Source organism: Macaca nemestrina, chromosome X, assembly GCF_043159975.1.
Source record: "Macaca nemestrina isolate mMacNem1 chromosome X, mMacNem.hap1, whole genome shotgun sequence".
Classification (NCBI taxonomy): Eukaryota; Metazoa; Chordata; class Mammalia; order Primates; family Cercopithecidae; genus Macaca; species Macaca nemestrina.
Genome location: NC_092145.1, coordinates 25565530 through 25587248, shown reverse-complemented (window position 1 = coordinate 25587248; position 21719 = coordinate 25565530). Strand labels below are relative to the sequence as shown.

Here is a 21719-nt window from a genome sequence, read left to right as displayed (position 1 = left end):
TGGGTGTGGTGGTGGGTACCTGTAATCCCAGCTACTCGGGAGGCTGAAGCAGGAGAATCACTTGAACCCGAGAGGCGGAGGTTGCAGTGAGCAGACATCATGCCACTGCACTCCAGCCTGGGTGACAGAGCGAGACTCCATCTCAAAAAAAAAAAAAAAAAAAGAAAAAAGAAAACTGAACCCCAAAGTGATGTACTATGTGAAGACTCATGCAACCTGGGTGCCTTTACCTCACAGCTTTGGTGAGCTTGACCTGGCCCTCTGCTGGAGAGACAAGCATGGTGGAGGTAGTGGGGATCTCCTCGTCTAGCGACAGTCCCAATTCCAGACTCGCAGATGGCTGGAGACCGACATGCTGAATTTTTGGCTTCTCCCAAGAAGAGCTGCCCTTGACCTGGGGGGCAGATCTGGATGAGACCCTGGAGCTGGTTCGCCGGGTGGTACTGGCGGAGGCCACAGAGGCCGTGGAGGCCTGAGGAGGGGCTGCTGTGGCTTCGCTGCTCTCGTCCTCATCTTCAATGACCACCAGGTCCTTGGGCATCTCCTTAAACTGGTACACCAGCCTCTGCCCTTCCACTTTGGCCAGGATACCTCTTTGGTAGTAGTATCTAGAGGAAGAGGGGCGGGGAGTTGGGAGTTAGCCGGGAGCTGGGTGGGAGACCTTCTACCTCCATCTCCCCGGCGCTCCTCTCCCAGGGCTAGGCAAGCATGAGGCTGAGTGAGGCTGGCTGGGGAGCCAGCTGAGGGCCCAAGGGCAAGGGAAAGGATATGTCAACACCTGGACTTGGAAGGCTTTTATGACATTCCTGAGATTTCCCCCTGAGGACTCAAAGGATCACAGAAAGGTTTTCAGATGCCACCCCCTCCAACCCCCTGCTTTGGGGTAGAGGACAGGGAATGACTGAAGGAGGGAACTGAGAGTGAGGGGATGGATGGCGAGGACAGCAATCCCCCAGCCTGAGAGACCACCTCTAGGACAACTCAAGCCCACCTCCCTGGGGCTCTGGCTTGCAGATGTAAAGAAAGCCCTTCTTGGGGAAGAGGGGATGCTGAACTGCTCTTCCATTATAAAAAGCAAAAAGGAGGCCAGGCCCCTAATCCCAACACTTTGGGAGGCCAAGGTGGGCAGATCACTTGAGGCCAGAAGTTCAAGACCAGCCTGGCCAACATGGCGAAACCCCATCTCTATTAAAAATACAAAAAATTAGGCCAAGTGCGGTGACTCACGCCTGTAATCCCAGCACTTTGGGAGGCCGAGGCGGGCAGATCACGAGGTCGAGAGATCGAGACCATCCTGGCTAACACGGTGAAACCCCGATTCTACTAAAATTACAAAAGAATTAGCCAGGCGTGGTGGCGGGCGCCTGTAGTCCCAGCTACCTGCAAGGCTGATGCAGGAGAATGGCGTGAACCTGGGAGGCAGAGCTTGCATTGAGCCAAGATTGTGCCACTGCACTCCAGCCTGGGCGACAGAGCGAGACTCTGTCTCAAAAAAAAAAGAAAAAGAAAAGAAAAGAAAAAGAAAATACAAAAAATTAGCTGAGCGTGGTGACATCCGCCTGTAATCCCAGCTACTCAGGAGGCTGAGGCATGAGAATCGCTTGAACCCAGGCAGTGGAGGTTGCAGTGAGCCGAGATCGTGCCACTGCATTCAAGCCTGCGTGACAGAGCAAGACTCCGTCTCAGAAAAAAAAAAAAGAAAAAAGAAAGAAAAGAAAAAGAAAAAGAAAAAAAGAAAAAAGAAAATACAAAAAAAAAAAAGGCCAGGTCAGAGATACAAGAGGACGGGGGGCTCTTCCTCCCAGAGGGGGCCTGGGGAATGGACATAGGAGCAAGCTAAGAGGAAAGTTACGAGACTCGTTTCCTTATGATCAATCAGGTCTCCACAAAAGCGAGGAGGACTCCTTGGACTTAAGGAAGGGCTGGTGATCCCCAGGGCAGGGGTTCTGTGTCCCAACAGCTCCTACCTTAGCGCCCGCCCCATTGTCTCATAGTTCATGTCAGGCTTGTTTTTCTGCTTCCCCCACAGCTTGGACACAGCTTTGGAGTCCACCAGTTTGAAGATGCCTTTCTCTCGCTGGGTCCACTTGATGTACTTGGGACAGGTGTTTCTGTCTTGCAGAAGCGCCAGGAGGAACTCCCACAGATAGATGGTGCTGCCTGCAGAGGGGCAGGCCATGAGGGGCAGCCTGGGCAGCTGGGGCACCCTGGCAGCAGGGAAGGGGCTCCCTCCCCACCTCACCTGAGTCCCAGCTGTCCGTACCTTTGCCATCCTTTGATTTCTTCCTAATGGGGATGCTGGGGTCAGTGACAGGTGAGGTACTTCGGTTGCCCTTGGTCTTCCGGACTATGAGGGAAAGGTGAGTAGGATGAGGAGCAGCTTCCGAGAGAGGGCCCGGGAGCTGGCCGAGTTGGCTGTGACAAGGCCAACAAGGAGGAGGCAGGTCACTGGGGCTGGAGGCCCCAGATTACTCTCCACAGCCACGGCCCTCAGGCCTCTGCACCCTCATTTTCAGGCCCCCAGGGTAGCACTGCAACATGGCTACAATGTGGAGAAACCGAGTGCTTGCAAATAAGTCACCTTTGTGAGAACAGAATCTGCCTAGCCTAACTTCTGATATGGAAAGGCAGCCTAAAGGCACCGCTGTTGTGCAGGTCAGTGCGGTGCTGAGGTTTGGTTGCCATGCTGACAAGGCAGTATCAAGCAGCCATCGCCTGAGTAAATCAATAACACCGGGGCTTGGGAAAGCCCAAAGTCCTCTCTCATATATGGCTCGGCTTTATAAGCTCTGCAGAGGGAGATAAGCACCCGGCATGACTAGTCTTTTATAGGCTGAGGCCCCAGAGGTCCGGGGACTGGCCAGGGGTCCGAGCCTGGTGTCCAAACGCCGAGCCTAGGATTCAACCTATCAAGATCATTAATGTTTCTGAAAGAGTTTATGCAGATCCAGGGCAGACAGGGGCAGCATGGGAAATGTCAGGCTACTGGCAGACTAATGGATGAGGCCAGGTTTTACAGAAGGGAGGCCTTTTGGTCCATCCGTGTCACGCCGGAGAGCTGGCCTCATAACACATCCATAAGCCCTGACCGCCCCCCACGCCCCGCCCATCCCCTCGGAGACACACATACACTCACTCTTCCCCACTTACTTCTCTTCTTTGATTTCCCAGTCTTCTTGGCACTTTCCTCTCTGGAGGCCTTCTCCTCCAGAGAATGCCCCTCCTGGTCACTAGTGTCACCTGCCCTGTTCAGGGCATTGGGCTCAGAGGCAGGAAACAGGTAGTTGGGCAGCGTGACGGCTGGTGCAGGGTCTGAGTCTGGAAGCATTTCGGAGGTATTGACTGCAAGGAGAAAGGCCTGAGGTGGGCGGGGCCCAGGGCAGGGCTGGAGCGGGGTCTCCCAGAGCTGGAGAGATGGGTAGGTTCCAAGGGAGGGCAGGGGGGCTCTTCCCCCGAACCCCAGACACAGGATACACCTGAAAATGCTTCATGTGGCTTGTACCACGAGGAGAGGAAACATCTGCAGAGCTGTGGGCACGAGCTGGCCCCAATCACCACTGCCGCATTTATAGCCCACTGTTGGTGGTGGGGAAGATCTAGGCGGCACCCCAGGTAAAGGGCCACCTTAATTTAGTCCTTGGCTCATTTTACGACTCAAAGGGGCCTTAGAGATCGTGTAGCCCCATTCCTGTGTTTTCCTGATGAGGAAACTGAGACAGGCCCAGAGAGGGGAAGTCATGTACCCAAGATCACACAGTAAGTTTGTGCCCAGTACAAATAGGCACCGATTGTTGGATCCTGGATGAATACTGGGGAGAGTCAGGACTAGAAATATCTCATATTTCAGCTTTATGGTTTGCTTTCCCTCACTGTGCCATAGCACCCCTTGGGAGAAGGCAATTTGGGGGGACCCTCCTGTGTATCTGCCTGAGGGGCATTGGGAAGAGCCTGCTTTGGGGGCCCTCTGGGGAGTTAGGATCTTGGTAGGATGGGCAGGGATCACTTATTTTATTTATTTATTTAGACAGAGTCTCGCTCTTGTTGTCCAGGCTGGAGTGCAATGGTACGATCTTGGCTTACTGCAACCTCTGCCTCCCGGGTTCTCCTGCCTCAGTCTCCCAAGTAGCTGGGATTACAGACATGTGCCACCACGCCAGGCTAATTTTTGTATTTTTAGTAGAGATGGGGTTTTGCCATGTTGGCCAGGCCGGTCTCGAACTCCTGACTTCATATTCTGCCCACCTCAGCCTCCCAAAGTGCTGGGATTACAGGTGTAAGCCACCGCACCCGGCCCGGATCACTTATTTCTAAAAGAGCCACATGCTGCATCTCTCAGTCTTCCTGGGAGCTAAGCAAAAGAGCAGAGGGGCCTGAGAAAGGCACCCTGGCCAATATTATTCAGCCTGAAAATGGAAAAAAAAAATTTTTTTTTTGAGATGGAGTTTCACTCTTGTCACCCAGGCTGGAGTGCAATGGCGCGATCTCAGCTCACTGTAACCTCTGCCTCCTGGGTTCAAGTGATTCTCCTGCGTCAGCCTCCTGAGTAGCTAGGATTACAGGCTTGCACCACCATGCCCAGCAAGTTTTTATATTTTTAGTAGAGATGGGGTTTCACCGTGTTGGTCAGGCTGGTCTCGAACTCCTGACCTCAAGTGATCTACCCGCCTCAGCCTCCCAAAGTGCTGGGATTACAGGCGTGAGCCACTGTGCCTGGCCTGAAAATGGAAAGAAATTCTGACACATGCTACAACATGGATGGACTTTGAGGACATCGTGCTAATTGAAATAAACCCATCAGCAAAATACAAAAGGATAAAAGTCATATGTATATCGGCGGGTGTGGTGCATGTATACCTGTGTGCACACATGCCTGAGAAACCAATACACGGATTTCATATTTTTAAATGGAATTATTTTGTTGCCTTGAGTTCAGGCACTGGGGTTCAAACTTACAGATTTGCTTCTCATCCAGGATATCGCTGGGAGACTCCATATTCAGCAAGACTTCTGCGGTTGACATGGTGTGCGAGGTGGCCTCATTGTCATCTGGTCCGGTTCCATGGTGGGAGGAGAGAAGAAAAGTTCCCTCAGGGCACAAGGCAGGGGGTACAGCTATAATCAGGGCCAGCCCGAAGAAAGGATGGTGGTAAGCATCCTTCAGGCTGACCCTGAAGTGAGTGCTAAGTGAGGGAGAAGCGGGACCCTGACCAGAGGTACTGAGGGACAGCCAGGAAGGACCCAGCACCCCTCCTGACCTAACTCTCCACCCCCTCATCTGGTCTTCACTCCTCATCGTCCCACCCCATTTCCACAGACCATGAATCTACTAAGATAGTTCCCTCCTCTGTGAAGCAGCACAACTTTTTGGCTGGTGGCCTTGCCCATTCTGCACGGGGTTACTAGAAGCCATTGTGGGCTGCTGTTCCCTAAAGACACAACCCCTTTTTCTACCACACCTTCTCTGCCCAGGAAGGGAACAGACCTGTCAGCAAAAAACTGCCTTCCAGGATCTGATCCTGCGTCATGCACAAGGTCCCGTCTGTTATGATGCCATTGTGGTCGTCCAACTCCAGTCCCGAGTACAGATGCAGTAAATCAGGGTAGGGTACCTGCTCCACGATCACAGCTGGGAACACAGAGGGGTCTTCCAGCTATGGAGAAGATAGGGATGTGGTTCAAGACCCACCCAGCTCTTCCAGCAAACCCACCCTACCAGAATCTGGCCCTCTGTGCAAGTCCTTATTCTTGGGTTCATCAGGGACTGTCCTTTGTATAGGATGACATCACTCTGGGTCCAGCCTCATTAGGTGATGCTTTCAGTGGGTTCTTGATCAACAGAGATGGGTTAGCTCTGCACCACCAGCACTTTAAGTTTTTGTTTTTCTTTTTGTTTTTGTTTTGAGACAGAATCTCGCTCTGTCGCCCAGGCTGGAGTGCAGTGGCATGATCTCAGCTCACTGCAACCTCCGCCTTGGGTTCAAGCGATTCTCCTACCTCAGCTTCCCAAGTAGATGAGATTACAGGCGTGTGCCACTATGCCTGGCTAATTTTTGTAGTTTTTGTAGAGACAGGGTTTCATCATGTTGGCCAGGCTGGTCTCGAATTCCTGACCTCAGGTGATCCACCCAACTCAGCCTCCCAAAGTGCTGGGATTACAGGCGTGTAATTACAGCCACTGCGCCCAGCCAAGGGCAAGCTCTTTTTTTTTTTTTTTTTTTTTCCAGATGGAGTCTCACTCTGTCGCCCAGGCTGGAGTGCAATGGCGCAATCTCAGCTCACTGCAAACTCTGCCTTCTGGGTTCACACCATTCTCCTGCCTCAGCCTCCCGAGCAGCTGGGACTACAGGCGCCCACCACCACACCCGGCTAATATTTTGTATTTTTAGTAGAGACGGGGTTTCACCGTGTTAGCCAGGATGGTCTCCATCTCCTGACCTCATGATCCGCCCACCTCAGCCTCCCAAAGTGCTGGGATTACAGGCATGAGCCACCGCGCCTGGCCAGGCAAGCATTTTTAACTGGTTGTAGTTGTGGTTTAATCCGTGGCCAGGTTAGGGCTCAGTCTACGAGGATTAGATTCATTCTAAGGCCATTGGGAATAGACTAGTTGATGGCAAGGGCAAGGGGCTCAACCTATAGTCGGGGGACAGGGATTCAGCCTAGAGTCAGGGTTGGGGACCTAGTTCACAGCCAGAGTTAGGGGCTCAGACATCTTCGGGCTCCATCTGTGGCAATGACAGTGGGAATGAAGACAGAACAGAGGCATTATAGAAGTAGAAATGTCAGGACTCAGTCACTGCCTGGATGGGGGAGAGGGGTTCAATTTCCAGCTTTATTCAACAGGGACATGGAGATACTGCTCATGCCAAGGGAGGGCCCAAGAGGAGGAAGAGCGGGCTGTGGACCAAGATAAGGGCTACAATGTCTGGATGTGGTGAGCTTGAGGTACCTTTGGGACATCTGAAATAGAGATGCCTATCAGGGAGTCAAAAATAAGTGTCTAAGAGTTCAAAAGGGAGCTGGTGGTCGCTCAGTCCCTTGGAGTAGATAAGAAAATTGAGATGAGAATTCAACCCCTAGAGAACATAAGTGTTCTGAAATTAAGCAAAGCGAAATTAAAAAGCAGTATGACTGCATGTGTTTTTTTTTAAAAAAAAACTCCATATAGAGGCTGCATGTGGTGGCTCATGCCTGCAATGTCAGCACTTTAGGAGGCTGAGGCGGGTGCATTGCTTGAGCCTAGGAGTTCATACACGAGCCTGGGCAACATAGCAAGACCCTATCTCTATTTAAAAAAAGAAAAAAACCTCTATATAGAAGCAAATGTACCAGGATGTTAATCATAGTTTTCTTTTTTTTTTTTTTTTTTTTTTTTGAGACGAGAGTCTGGCTCTGTCACCCAGGCACGATCTTGGCTCACTGCAACCTCCACCTCCCAGGTTCAAGCAATTCTATTGCCTCAGCTTCCCAAGTAGCTGGGATTACAGGCGCCTGCCACCATACCTGGCTAATTTTTGTATTTTAGTGGAGACAGGGTTTCACCATGTAGGACAGACTGGCCTCAAACTCCTGACCTCAGGTAACCCATCCGCCTTGGTCTCCCAAAATGCTGAGATTACAGACATAAGGCACCACACCTGGCCATGGTTTTATTTTCATTATGGAGTTTTGAATGATTTTTTTCCCCCTTTCTACTTTTTTTGTATCTTCCAAATTTTCTTTCATGGGAATGTTGATAATTCTTTTTGTTGTTGTTGTTTAGTCTCAAGAACTGTTTGTGGATGATAATTCTTTTTTTTTTTTTTTCATGCAAAAAGAATGAGAATGGTCCTCTCTGTGTAGTGTTCCTGAGGGATCCAGAGAAATAAAAATGGATAAAAGATCTTTAGATTTGGCTGTGGGCAGTCACCCTGGCTAGATCAGTGTGAGGGCAGTGCTGGGGTCCCAGGCCAAGTCGCAGTGGATCTCAGTGAGGACAGACCGAGGTAAGCAGTTGGGTATAGTGATTAAGGTCCTAGCGTCTAGAGCTGCACTGTGCATGATGATATCCACTAGCCACGGGCGGCTATTTAAATTTAGAGGTAAATAAAAACTTTGGAGAGCTTAAAAATTCATTTCTTCAATTGCACTAGCCACATTTCAAGTGCTATATAGCCACATGTGACTAGTGGCCCCATAATGGACAGCACAAACAGAACATTTCCAGCATTCCAGAGAATTTCTTTTCTTTTCTTTTCTTTTTTTTTGAGATGGAGTTTTGGTCTTCTCACCCAGGCTGGAGTACAATGGCACGATCTCAGCTCACTGCAACCTCCACCTCCCGGGCTCAAGCGATTCTCCTGTCTCAGCCTCCTGAGTAGCTGGGATTACAGGCACCCGCCACCACGCCTGGCTAATTTTTGTATTTTTAGTAGAGACGGGGTTTCACCATGTTGCCCAGGATGGTCTCAAACTCCTGACCTCGTGATCCGCCTGCGTCAGCCTCCCAAAGTGCTGGGATTACAGGCGTGAGCCACCGCGCCTGGCCTCATTCCTGAGAATTCTGTTGGATTGTGCTGATCTAGAGCCAGAGTGCCTGGGCTTGAGACCAAACTCTGCTGCTCACTAGCATTATGACCTTGGGCAAGTTACCAAACCTTTCTGTGTATCAGTTTCCCCATTTATAAAATGAGAGTGATCACATGATTGACCCCCTAGGATTGTTTAAACAGATCAATACACATAAAGCACTCAGAGCAGGTTCTGGCGTAGACTAAGCTCTCATTAAGTGTTAGGTATCAGGGGCTTGTAGGAGACTGGTAATGTTTTATTTCTTAATTTGGGTGGTAAGGGCCTGGGTATTCATTTAATACATGTCTATATCTAAATATGATTTCTGCACCTTTTTGTATTTATCATACATTTCAAAATAAAAGTAGTTTCCTAAGAGGTGTGAAAGGGGCTGGGTGTGGTAGCTCACACCTGTTGTTTTTCTTTGTCTTTTCCTTTTTTTTCTTTTTCTTTTTTTCTTTTTTTGAGACAGAGTTTTGCCTCTTGTTGCCCAGGGTGGAGTGCAATGGCTCAATCTCAGCTCACTGCAACCTCCACTTACCGGGTTCAAGCGATTCTCCTGCCTCAGCCTCCTGAGTAGCTGGGATTACAGACATGCGCCATCACGCCCGGCTAATTTTGTATTTTTAGTAGAGACAGGTGTTCTCCATGTTGGTCAGGCTGGTCTCGAACTGCCAAACTCAGGTGATCCACCTGCCTTGGCCTCCTGAAGTGCTGGGATTACAGGCGTGAGCCACCACGCCTGGCCGGCTCACACCTGTTGTAATCCCAGCACTTTGGGAGGCCTGAAGCAGAAGGATTGCTTGAGCTCAGGAGTTTGAGATCAACCTGGGCAACATGGCAAGACCCCATCTCTACAAAAAATACAAAAATTAGGCCGGGCATGGTGGCTCACACCTGTAATCCCAGCACTTTGGGAGGCCAAGGCAGATGGATCACTTGAGGTCAGGAGTTTGAGACCAGCCTGACCAACATGGTGAAACCCCGTCTCTACTAAAAATACAAAATTAGCCAGGCATGGTGGTGTGCGCCTGTAATCCCAGCTACTTGGGAGGCTGAGGCAGGAGAATCACGTAAACCCAGGAGATGGAGATTGCAGTGAGCCGAGATCGCGCCATTGTACTCCAGCCTGAGCAATGAGAGCAAAACTCTCTCTCTCTCTCTCTGTAGAGAGATATATATACACACACACATACACACAAAATTAGCCAGGTGCAGTGGCATGCGCCTGTTGTCCCAGCTACTTGGGAGGCTGAGGTGGGAGGATCACCTGAGCCTGGGGAGGTTGAGGCTGCAGTGAGCCACTGCACTCCATCCTGGGCGACAGAGTGAGACCCTGTCAAAAAAAAAAAAAAAAAAGAAAGAAAAAAAAAAAGAGTGAAAGGGAGGTAAGAAAGTAAAAACAGAGTGTGGAGACTACCCTGGGTGGAAGAAAGGAACTAAAAAGGTGCTATTTTGTAGGTGGGGACAGAAGGGAGAGAAGTTTTTCTTTTCGGGTTGGGGACATCTGAAAGATGTTCAAAGTTGAGGAAAGAAATCTGAGAGATCTAAAAGATACGGGAGGCCGGGCGCGGTGGCTCACGTCTGTGATCCCAGCACTTTGGGAGTCCGAGGCAAGCGGATCACCTGCGGTCAGGAGTTCCAGACCAGTCTGCCCAACATGGTGAAACCCCGTATCTACTGAAAATACAAAAATTAGCTGGGCGTGGTGATGCGTGCCTGTAATCTCAGCTACTCCAGAGGCGGAGGCACAAGAATCGCTTGAACCCAGGAGGCAGAAGTGGCAGTGAGCCGAGATCGTGCTACTGTACTGGAACCTGGGTGACAAGAGTGAAACTCCATCTCAAAAAATAAAAATGAAAAGTAGGCCGGGCGCGGTGGCTCAAGCCTGTAATCCCAGCACTTTGGGAGGCCGAGACGGGCGGATCACGAGGTCAGGAGATCGAGACCATCCTGGGTAACACAGTGAAACCCCGTCTCTACTAAAAATACAAAAACTTAGCCGGGCGAAGTGGCAGGCGCCTGTAGTCCCAGCTACTCGGGAGGCTGAGGCAGGAGAATGGCGTGAACCCGGGAGGCGGAGCTTGCAGTGAGCTGAGATCCGGCCACTGCACTCCAGCCTGGGCGACAGAGCGAGACTCCGTCTCAAAAAAAAAAAAAAAAAGAAAAAAGAAAAGTAAAAGATACGAGAGACAGGATGTGATGGATGGTTTGAGGTTTTTTTTTTTTTTTTTTTTTTTTTTTTTTTTTTTTTGAGACGGAGTCTCGCTCTGTCGCCCAGGCTGGAGTGCAGTGGCGCGATCTCGGCTCACTGCAAGCTCCGCCTCCCGGGTTCATGCCATTCTCCTGCCTCAGCCTCGCGAGTAGCTGGGACTACAGGCGCCCACAACCGCGCCCGGCTAATTTTTTTTTTTGTATTTTTAGTAGAGACGGGGTTTCACCGTGGTCTCGATCTCCTGACCTTGTGATCCGCCCGCCTCGGCCTCCCAAAGTGCTGGGATTACAGGCGTGAGCCACCGCGCCCGGCCGGTTTGAGGTCTTGAAGGATGCAGGAGAGAACAGATTAAGTACAGAGGTTGGGAGTTACCCTTGCAAGGAAAAGTAACATTTCTTTCTCCTGGGCCAGTGGGAAGGAAACAAGAACAGATATTACAGATAAAAAGAGAGAAGAGAGGGAAATTGAGGGCATCCTGGGCTTTGAACTTCTCTGTGGATTGGAGGAGAGGCTGTCCACTGAGGGTGGAGGAATAGGTTGGAAGGTAAGAACTGCTTCTGTGAAAAACAGCCTCTATGAAGAAAAGAAACAACTGCTGAGTGGACTAGAAACAAATGAAAAATGACAAGTAGCATTGAGAACTCATGTATGGTAGATTTTTCTTCCTTTCTCCTTGTCTGATGCCCTCCACAAGGCTAGGCACACCACGTATGTTCAATAAAATAGAGCTGCTTTAGGTAAGGAGGTAGACAGAATGTCCAATGTGCTCAAAGGCCACTAGGGGGCAGGCTTTGGTAGGCCGCTAGAGATTGGACAGTTTTCCATCCTCACAGGATTTAGAATAGAGAGCATCTGAGTTAGACTGGAATGCCCTTTGGAGATAATCCAGCTGGATCGCCTCTTGGTGAAGATGGGGAAACAGCAGTCAGATAGGGTAGGGGTCCAGGCGCGGTGGCTCACGCCTGTAATCCTAGCAGTTTTGGATGCCAAGCTGGGCAGATCACTTGAGGCCAGGAGTTGGAGACCAGCCTGGCCAACATGGTGAAATCCCGTCTCTACTAAAAATACACAAAAATTAGCCGGGGGTGGTGGCAGGTGCCTATAATCCCAGCTACTCGGGAGGCTGAGGAGAATGGCTTGAACCTGGGAGGCAGAGGTTGCAGTGAGCCGACAACATGCCACTGGACTCCAGCCTGGGCAACAGAGAAACTTCGTCTCAAAAAAAAAATAATAATAATAATAAAATAAAATAAAATAAAATAAATAAAATAGGGTAAAGGAAAGGACTTGCTCAGGTGACATTGTGGCCAAACTGGGATCAGAACCCAGGGCTCCTGACTCCTAATCTTCCATTCCTTCTACTGTGCCTGGATGCCTCTTCTCTCTCCATTTTGTGGAAGGAGGAGAATGGAGGGCAGTGATGAGTCTGCCAGGACACCATTCAATGGGTACATCTAAATGCACAGAAAACGTGCCAGTGCAGGGAAGGTATGGAGCAGTGAGGACCTGAGTGAGCGCCAGAATCCTGTCCTATTTTCCAACTTCCTCCCACCAAAAGACCTCATTTCCAGCTTGCCCTGGATCCTCAGGCTGGGGCCAAAAAGATGACTGTGAAAATGTCAGGGCCTGGACACACATCCACAGTTCAGCTGGCAGCGCTCATTCTTGCTATGTGGCTGTCTCCACAGCTTTCTCACTGTGACACTTTGGGAGAAGAGAAGTGGCCGAAAAATGCATTCGATGGTCAGTGTACCCCTTATGCGTTCGGTTCATGTTGCTGACTAACCAACAGCCCAGCTGATGTACTTAGCAGCTGTTTGGCTGGCTCGATGATGGCATGTGGGCAGCCAGCTCCCTAAATGACTGCCCGGTGACTCCGGACCAGCCTCATGAGTGACTGGCTGGCACGCAGGCCCAGTGCCCTGAGCATAGTAGGTGCTTGATGGATATTTGCCGATTGGTTAGCTGTGCAGCCGGCTGGCTCCCTGGCTGTCTGCCTGGCTGTCTGTGTCTATCTGATTGTCCACATGGGCTGACTGTGCTCTGTTCTCTGGGGCCATACCTGGTGGATATCATCATCCATCCCGTTGCTTGCGAACTCAAAGATCAGGTCACTGGGCTGTAGGGTAATAGCCATGCTGTCTTTTCAGAGAGCTGACAATGGGATTATCAGAGCCCTCCAGAACTGTAGGGCTTTCTTGATGAAGAGACACTACCCAGGTACTTTGGAGCCTAGGGCCTACCCCCCGAGCTGCGGTAAAATAGGGGGTGGAGAGAGCTGGAATAGGTGGTGGCCTAAGCCAGGCTCAAGGCTGCATTCTGGGCTGGACCAACCACAGGAGCGACCTAGAGAGAAGGGAGAGATGGGGACAGTGAGTAAGTCACCTTCCTTGAGCTCCGTTGCCGGAACTGCCTATGAACCAGAGGGACCCTGCCATGCTAAGGCAGACTGCCAATAGAGGAGTGGTGGAAAGGGGAGGATGAGGAGAGAAAAAAAGCGACAGAGAAGAAAGAGGTCAGGGAAAGAAAGAAGGAGAGAGAGGAAGTCAACTGAATGGCCTCCAGCGGGAAGTGGCTGAGTGTTGGTGCCTGTCTGGGTCACCAGCATAGGCATCTCACGCTAGTCCCAAAGACACACAGCCTCCCTCCCTGCCTCCCCGCCTTCCCCTGGAGAAACTGACAGATGGAGGAACTTTGCACTCTCTCCACCCTGAAGACTAATCCCCAGGGCATGGCCATAGGGGGAGTCAGGGCGCCCGGCCTGGCCTCATGGACAAGGTGGCAGCATGGAGAATCCCTGTAACTCCCTTGGCTTGGGGGAAGAATCGTGTGAGGGGCTGAGTGGGGGTCTGTGGGTATACAGAGTGCTCTTCTGACTCTGCCTGACTCCAGGTGAAGTCAGCCTAATTTTACCTTGGGAGTGGGGGTCAGTTAGCTCTGAGGGGCCATGTCTACGGAGGAAGAAGTGGGGGTGGTCACACCCATGCCTGCCTCACTGTGGGGGTTGTGCTGTGTGAGGACCAGCAGTGGCCTGCCTCTGCTCTCAGGGATGGGACTCTCAGACGGAGCCAAACTTCCAGAGAGCCTGGAGACCGGGGGACAGGCGGGCCACGCACCCTGTTTTCGTCGGCACTCCCCACCCTCACCACCACCGCTGCCACCCGCCAGAGAGCGTGGCCTCTGTGCTGTGTGTGGGTTTGTGTTCTTGGTTCAGCTTTGCTTTCAGTTTCAAGACTGAACTGTCACCCTGGGAACTGGCGAGGAGAGCCCCGGCTGGAGGAGGGGCAGGCGGAACCTTCCCCATCCTCTGGGGCTGGCTTGGGCCCCTTTTCCAGGAAATCTTCTGTGTCTGCCGCAGCCCAAACACACCTCCTCTTGCCCCACGTGCCCTCAGCGCTCACGGTGTCACATGGCGCCCGGGCCTGCATTTGTTTCCCCTGTCGCCACTCCTCAGGGCTGTCAGTGCCCAGGCGCCTCATGTGCGTGTTGTGGGTGGTCACACCCAGGCCTGCCTCCCACAGCCCCAGCCCTCCCACCTCCCTCCTCGCCAGCCAGCTCTACTCCTCCACCCCATCACTGGAGCTTCTCCACTTCCAGGCGCCACGTCTTTCGTCCCCTGAGCTCGGTTCTGAGTGTGTGGATGTGCATGTGGGTGGGTCCACGAACAGCCTGGCCTCACCATGAGCGCCTGAAGAATTAGGGCCATGCACCATAGCGGGAGCCACACACTGCACTCCACCTCCTTGACACTCCCTTGGCAGTGCCGGGGTGGCCAAACCTTCTCCTGGCCCGGAAAGAAATGAGGAACTTCAGAGAGGGGCAAAGGGGAGGAAAGGGAGGGGGACCACGGTGACCTCCCTGATGACCGCTCTCCCCCACAGGAGACACCCAGGCCTCTCCTACTTCCTTTCCGTTAGCCCACAGGGCTGGCCGTGCCCTCACCCCACCCCCACCCTCACCCCCACACCTTTCCACCCACCCCAGCAAAAAGTCGGGAGAAGTCGCTCAACTCAACCTGTCAGGTCTGAATTACCCTTTGGACGAGTGAGAGGCTGAGTACTGGGAGGAGGCGCCTGGGAACCTGCAGCCCTTGCCCTGGGTTCACTCCTCCCACCACCACCCTACCCCCACCAGACCCTGTCTGCAACCCATTCTCCACTGGTCTGTGAAGCCTCCCAAGGCCATTTATGCTTGGAAGGTCTGTCCCCCCACCTCCCGCCACTAACCTAAGCGCCCCAAGGCTTGCATTCCACAGCAGCTCCCGCCCTCCCACAGGCCTTCTGTCTGCCCCCAGGAAACATTCTCATACTAATCAAATTAAAGGTGATCACTTTCACCTAATCCCACTTTGTCTAAACATGAAACTCCTGTGTGTGTCCCCTCCCCCAAGGTCACCCGCTATAGCCCTTCCCTTTGGGCTTGCTCATCTCTTCTTTCCAGATCAGGATTTCATGTTTGCGAGTTCATTGCTGGTGCTGTCTGCCTGGGCTACTTTTATGCACCTTCCTTACCTCCCCCGTAAGACAGAGGCTTCCTTGAGGGCAGGAACAACTGAGTTGTACGTTGATGAAACCTTAGCACCTTGCATCATGTGTGGCATGTAACACACTCAATTTGTGTTTGTGGAATGAATGCATGAATGAATGAAGGGATGAACGGGTGGATGGGTGGATGGATGGATAGATTTGTGGTATGGGTCAGTCAGCAACTGTGAGGTGTGTTCTCTGGGCAACATTTATCTGTACACAGTGGATGCGGGTAGGTGTCACGTACTCTGCCTTACGTGAGAATGAGAAAAATGCGCATACCTTCTGGGGTGACCTCTGTATGTTTTTGCATTGTCATTTACCCGGGTGCGCTATTTGTGTTGGCTGTGGCTGTGCAAGCGCACTGTAGGTATATGCGTGTGCAGGGTGTGTGCATGTGTCCCAAGCATGGAGACGTGTGCACGAGAGCCTCTGTGTGTCAAAGGGCTGCCCTGGTCTGGCCGGCAAAGCCGCAAGCTCAGTTGTCAGTTCCTCCTCTGGGCCAGCCTCAGCTGCCTTCGTGAGAATGACAAACCCGAGCTAATGCTGGCTGGAAGTGGCTGTGCTGAAGATGGGGGTGGGGTTCTCAGGAAGAGAATGCCAGTCCCAGCTATGTGGCCCATGGGTCACGGGGGTGAGATCCCCCAAAGTCCATGTGCTAGGGAGCTGGTGGGGGAGGGAGGCAGCCAGGGCCCTGCACTGCATTGAATGGGATGCTTGGTCACCAATGCAGAGAGGTTTGAAATCAAAGAGAGATGATTCCCAGGGCATTCTTTTCTGTGTCCACATGTTGAAGTAGCAAAATCCAGGACTTGGTGGATGCAGGCTTTGAGGGCTCGAGTTTGTGAGGTATTGTGAGGCTGTACCCGGCACCCAAGGCTCATCCTCGTGATCATCTGCCCCGAGCCTGAAGCTAAGGTCTTGAAGGGCTGGAGGGGGAGGAAGTAGCTGTCCTACTCTTTTGGCCGAGGCTGAGAAACCATCCCGCCCTAACCTTCCAGTCCAGAAAGTTTCCCCCTCCCCCTTGAGATGTTTGAGGATTTGAAAGTGAGAGGTGGAGAGCAGCTCATTTGCATGTTCACTCACTCTCCCCAGCAGAGGAGTGAACCCCCCTTCAGTCCTTCAAAATAACCTCGTTCTCCCAGGAACCTGAAACCAAAGATGCCACCACCATAGGAGGTGCGCCCTGCAGGCCAGGGAGGCCCCCACCAGGGGCTCCCCTCCAGTGGGCCCTTTGGCTGGGATGCAGCTTCCGTAGCCTAGAGTCCTGGATGCTGCCTCCCCAGTGAGTGGAGGATTCAGGGGGCACACACGGACACTTGGCTCGGGGAATTGAGGTGCCTGGGAACCCTTAGTAACTGGTGGTGAATTCCCCTACCTTGCCCCATCCTTGCACAGCTCACAGCTTGCTCCAGTCACAGTCCACTGGCAGGGTGGCAAGAGCTCCACTCCCTTCGCCCCCTTTGAGGCCCTACAGGGTCTCTGGCTCCCAGCGCCTGTCTTACTTGGGCCAAAAGCAAAGCCTGTGCGAGAGTCTGTGCCCCTGGGTGCTCTCTGAGTGTATGGACCGCAGGAGGGAGTGTGCAGGCGAAGGCGCCGACCTCCCGGCCCACAAATAGACACCTCTGTAGCTCTGACTGCATTTCAAAACCGAAGCAAAATAGAAGTGGTTTGGGCTGCTCCTGTGTCACAACTCAGCCCCCTTCAGACGCACAGACCCTTCTTGGGGCTGTCACTGAAACATACCAGGCAGTGTCCAGCAACCACTCATCTGAGCCTCCCCTACAGGAAATAGCCCTAATGTGAAAGCCACGTCCACAGTCTCCGTGGAGTGAGTTTAAATCTACACCCGTTCAGCTGAGCCAATGGCTCTCACAGAATTGCCGGTAACACCCGTGGCATTTTCACACATGCCAGGAAACATGGAGGCCAGATGGTCAGCTGGGCCACAAAGCACAATTCTCCTTCTCCGGTTCCTTGTCCCCTCGGAGCCAGCTCTAACTCCTGAAATACCTCATCCTCCATGAAACCTTTCTGGAATTCTCTGGAAAGGAAGTGACAATTTCCTTCATGCCATTTCCCACTCCCTCAACACCCCTCCCCCACAACCACAAGCAAAATGGAAACTACCCCAGGAACAGCTGTACCCTCGACTGAAAAACAGCCCGTCCTCCGGCGAATAGTCCTCAAGCAGGGAACTGCCTGCTGCACCATGTGACCAGTGGCGTGAATTTAAGAGACAGAAGGCCAGAGTCAGGACTATATCCAGTCTGTAGTCCTGAGCAAAGCAGAATTCACCCATCCACAGGACTCGAACCCACAACCTCAGTCCAGTTACGACTGGACTCCAATGAGCAAGCTAACCCTCCTCCTTAAGCAAGTGCCCAGTGAAGGGGTCCTAGTCACCGCTATTTTGTCAGCTCTTTCTCCTATTCCTTTCTTTCTACCACCCACTCTATTTGAGATGAAACCAGGAAGAGGGAGGGAAAAAAAGAAAGGTTTTGCAAGCTCTGTTGGTTGGGGTTTCTCTGCGCTTATTTACAAGAAACCCAGTTTCCTTCCTTGCTCCTCTGTCACCACCTGATTCCAGCATAGGGCTTGTCCCAACTCTGACGGCGAGGTGGGCCCAGGACTCTTCCCCAGTTACAGGCCCCGCTCTCACACCCTTCTCAGCTCTCCTCTTCCCCTACCTTCTTTCCAGGCCTTGGTCTGTCCCAGAGGAGGAGTGATTACATGGCAGGTCCCAGGCAAAGAGATGCTTTCTCCTCTTTCTCCAGGGGACCCACAGCCCACCCACAGTGTAGACTGCCTAGGGTCCGGGAGGAGGAGGAGGGAAGCGTTCCGGCTGCATCCTAGCAAGATGTGTGACCATGGAAAAGTCGGCCATCTTTCTGGGCTGTGGTTTCTGTCATCCTTCGAGCGGGTGAGGGTTGTGAGTAATCCAGGCTTAGCAGGCGCTCACCAGGGAGTCTCAGGTGAATAAAGATGGCAGTGGAAAAGCACTTTGAAAATTAAAAAGCGTTCATCCAGATGATGAGTTTCAGGTGACCTCCCAGAGAGCAACAGGGGCTGTGGGCCCCATTAAGCTCCAGACGGTGGACCCCACTGGCTCCAGAATACACAGGGTGGGGCTGGAGGGTTCCAGCTGTTGGGTGGGAAGGGGCTGACTCCTCGCCTGGGCTGGGGGCCCGGCAGGGAGGGAGGAGCAGGCTGCTGCGGCTGGTGCAGCGCTATGGGTCTCCTGTCCTCACCCCGCCCCAGCTCTTTGGGTTGTGGTTATGTGGCAAGAAAGAGCACTACACTACAGAAGCCCCATAGGGGAGGAAGAGGAGGGGGAGGGTTAGTGACAAAGACAACCTATTTCCCCAGCTGCCCTGAGAAGGCCAAAAGAGCACCCCCTGGAAGTGCCTGCGGCCACCACATCACCATCTCTAGTGCTTCAGGGACGAGGCACAGGGCAGTGGCACTAAGCCAATGACGGGAGAACCCACTGCAGGAAAAGGGAGAAACCCAAGTGTGTGGCAGCCACTAAACCCCAGTATAATAGTCTGCCAGCTCCAGCCTAGGAGAGCCCCCAGAAGCCCCTGCAGACCCTAAGATCATCAGCTTTCCAGCTAGAAGTCCCAGCTCTGCCTTGGGGTTGAGGCAGGTCACTTTCGTCTTTTGTAAAACAGGGATCTCCTACTTAGCTCAAAGGGTTGTTGCAAAAGGCTAATGAGCTAATGTAGGCAAAAGCTCTCTGCTATGCCCCAAACGTGTTTTTCTTTTTTTCTTTGTTGAGACGAAGTCTCACTCACTCTGTCACCAGGGCTGGAGTGCAGTGGCGCGATCTCGGCTCACTGCAACCTCCGCCTCCAGGGTGTGCCTCAGCCTCCTGAGTAGCTGGGATTATAGGTGCGTACAACCACGACCAGCTAATTTTTAAATTTTTAATAGAGATGGGGTTTCACCATGTTGGCCAGGCTAGTCTCGAAATCCTGACCTCAAGTGATCCACCCACCTCGCCCTCCCGAAGTGCTGGGATTACAGGCGTGAGCCACCATGCCTGGCCAGCGTGTTTTCCAATTCCCTGGTCTGATTTGTTACTTTGGGGCTGTGGTAAAGCATATCTTTACCTAGACAGAGAGGAAGAAAGGGAAATGGAGGTGGCGGGATGAAATGAAGGCTGAGGGGACAAAAGCAACAACTATAAAATGTATGGTAGAGAGAGGAAACCAGTTTGACTAGAGGGAGAGAGGAGCATTGCTTGGGAAGCTGGATAAGTGGATCCATGGAACTGTGGAATATGAACTTAATATGGAAACTGACTGTGAGTTACTGTAGATTCTTGAGCAAGGGAGGGGTATAACAAGCAGCCCTTTAGGAAGGGCAGTTTGATCTGGATATAAGAGTGGGCCTGAGGCAGGAGAATCACTTGAATTCAGGAGGCAGAGGTTGCAGTGAGCTGAGATTGCGCCACTGCACTCCAGCCTGGGCAACAGAGTGAACACTCCATCTCAAAAATAAATAAATAAATAAAACAAGAATGAGTCTGCGAGTGGAGGAGATGGAAGAAGACCAGGTAGGGTAGCTGGAAGTCAGGAGGTGAATCCCAGAGCCACCCCAAAGGAAAGAACTTGATAGACTATGGGGAGATACAGTAGCTGTAGAGACCCCAAGATGTGCAGCGTGTTCTCGCTGTAAGAATGTTAAAAGATATTGCCAGATGCGGTGGCTCATGCCTGTAACCCCAGCACTTTGGGAGGCCAAGGAGGGTGGATCACCTGAGGTCAAGAGTTTGAGACCAGCCTGGCCAACATGGCAAAACCCCATCTCTACTATAAATACAAAAAGTAGCTGGGGCGTGGTGGTGGACACCTGTAATCCCAGCTACTCGGGAGACTGAGGCAAAAGAATCGCTTGAACCTGGGAGGGGGAGGTTGCAGTAAGCTGAGATTGTGCCACTGCACCCCAGCCTGGGTGACAGAGCGAGACTCCATCTCAAGAAAACAAACACTGACTAGAGACTAATTAAATTCATTAGTGGTTTTTTTAGAAGCTGGGATAATCTATGACTTGGTACCAACAGGATATTAAGTCAGATAACTTTTATTGAAGGGACAGTGTTCTTTGTCAAGGTCCCTGCCAGGCCAGTGCGTGTCCTAGAAACTAACGCGAAGCCTCCTTGCTCAGATCTGGAACTTTCCTGGGCAGCAGGGGCCATGGTGTGGTTGCTGCCTGCTTGGCACCGGCTGCTCCTCCCAAATGCGCCCTTCTGCCACTGGCCAATCCCCAGGCCAGCAAAAGCAAAGGACAGTACTTCAGGCACAAGAGCAGTACTCCAGCATCCCTTTCACAGAAGGGAGGGGTGCCCGAAAGGATGAGGTGGGAAGACAGCCTACCAGGGCCTGGCCAGACAGGGAGGGCAGCCTCGGCTCCAGAAGTCATTGAGAGCTCCTGGGGTTCCTCCTTCTCTCTCACCCGCACTGCTAAAACCTCTCCTTAAGACAGAAGGCCGGGCACGGTGGCACACACCTGTAATCCCAGCACTTTGGGAGGCCGAGGCGGGTGGATTGCTTGAGCTCAGGAGTTCGAGACCAGCCTGGGCAACATGGCAAAACCCTGTCTCTACTAAAAAAAAAAAAAAAAATTAGCCAGGCGTGGTGGCACATGCCTGTAGTCCCAGCTACTCAGGAGGCTGAGGTGGGAGGATTGCTTGAGCCTGGGAGGTGGGTGCCGTGGTGAGCTGAGATCACGCCACTGTACTTCAGCCTGGGCAACAAGAGTGAGACCTCGTCCCCAAAAAAAAAAAAAAAAAAAAAATTCCTCTCCTTGAGTCAGAGGAGTCCCAGGACATCGAAGTTACAAGTTATAAGAGACCTGAAAGATCATTGCTTCCATCCCTCTTATTATCCAACTTCAGATACCACAGGAGAGGAAGTGACTTGCTCAAGGTGACACAGCTAGTTGCATTGTGACTCCCAAGTGATTCTCATTCCTCGCCTCCTTCCCTGCTCATTGTCTCCTGGCATCCTCAGAAAAGCCAACCCTTTCCTCTGGCAAGAACACACAGCAGCCAAAGATTCAGGGCTGGCCAATAACAATGAAGCCACGGCTGGGCGTGGTGGCTCATGCCTATTATCCCGGCACTCTGGGAGGCCGAGGTGGGCAGGTCACTTGAGGTCAGGAGTTCAAGATCATCCTGGCGAACATGGTGAAACTCTGTCTCTACTAAAAAATACAAAAAAAAAAAAAAATTGTCTGGGCGCAGTGACTCATGCCTGTAATCCCAGCACTTTGGGAGGCCGAGGCAGGCAGATCACCTGAGGTCAGGAGTTCAAGACCAGCCTGGTCAACATGGTGAAACCCTGTCTCTACTAAAAACACAAAAATTAGGGCCAGGCATGGTGGTGCGCTCCTGTAGTCCCAGCTATTCAGGAGGCTGAAGC

The 21719-nt window shown here is 52.1% G+C and overlaps 1 protein-coding gene across 5 annotated transcripts in view; it reads right to left on the bottom strand.

The window, feature by feature from the left end:
* Positions 1–21719, bottom strand: part of LOC105468464 (E74 like ETS transcription factor 4) — a 48613-nt gene that overhangs the window by 4125 nt on the left and 22769 nt on the right. For 3 of the 5 annotated variants that reach the window (XM_071089181.1, XM_071089180.1, XM_071089179.1), the window contains exons 2-8: positions 12828–13111; positions 5483–5651; positions 4954–5046; positions 3151–3342; positions 2264–2347; positions 1968–2160; positions 231–608 (exon numbers count right to left, since the gene is read on the bottom strand). In XM_071089181.1, coding sequence (XP_070945282.1) covers positions 231–608; positions 1968–2160; positions 2264–2347; positions 3151–3342; positions 4954–5046; positions 5483–5651; positions 12828–12902 — 1184 coding nt within the window. In that variant the 5' untranslated portion in view covers positions 12903–13111. Of the gene's footprint in view, positions 1–230; positions 609–1967; positions 2161–2263; positions 2348–3150; positions 3343–4953; positions 5047–5482; positions 5652–12827; positions 13112–17981; positions 18544–21719 lie in introns of those variants that run through there. The other 2 variants (XM_011718647.3, XM_071089182.1) reach the window with 2 other exon arrangements.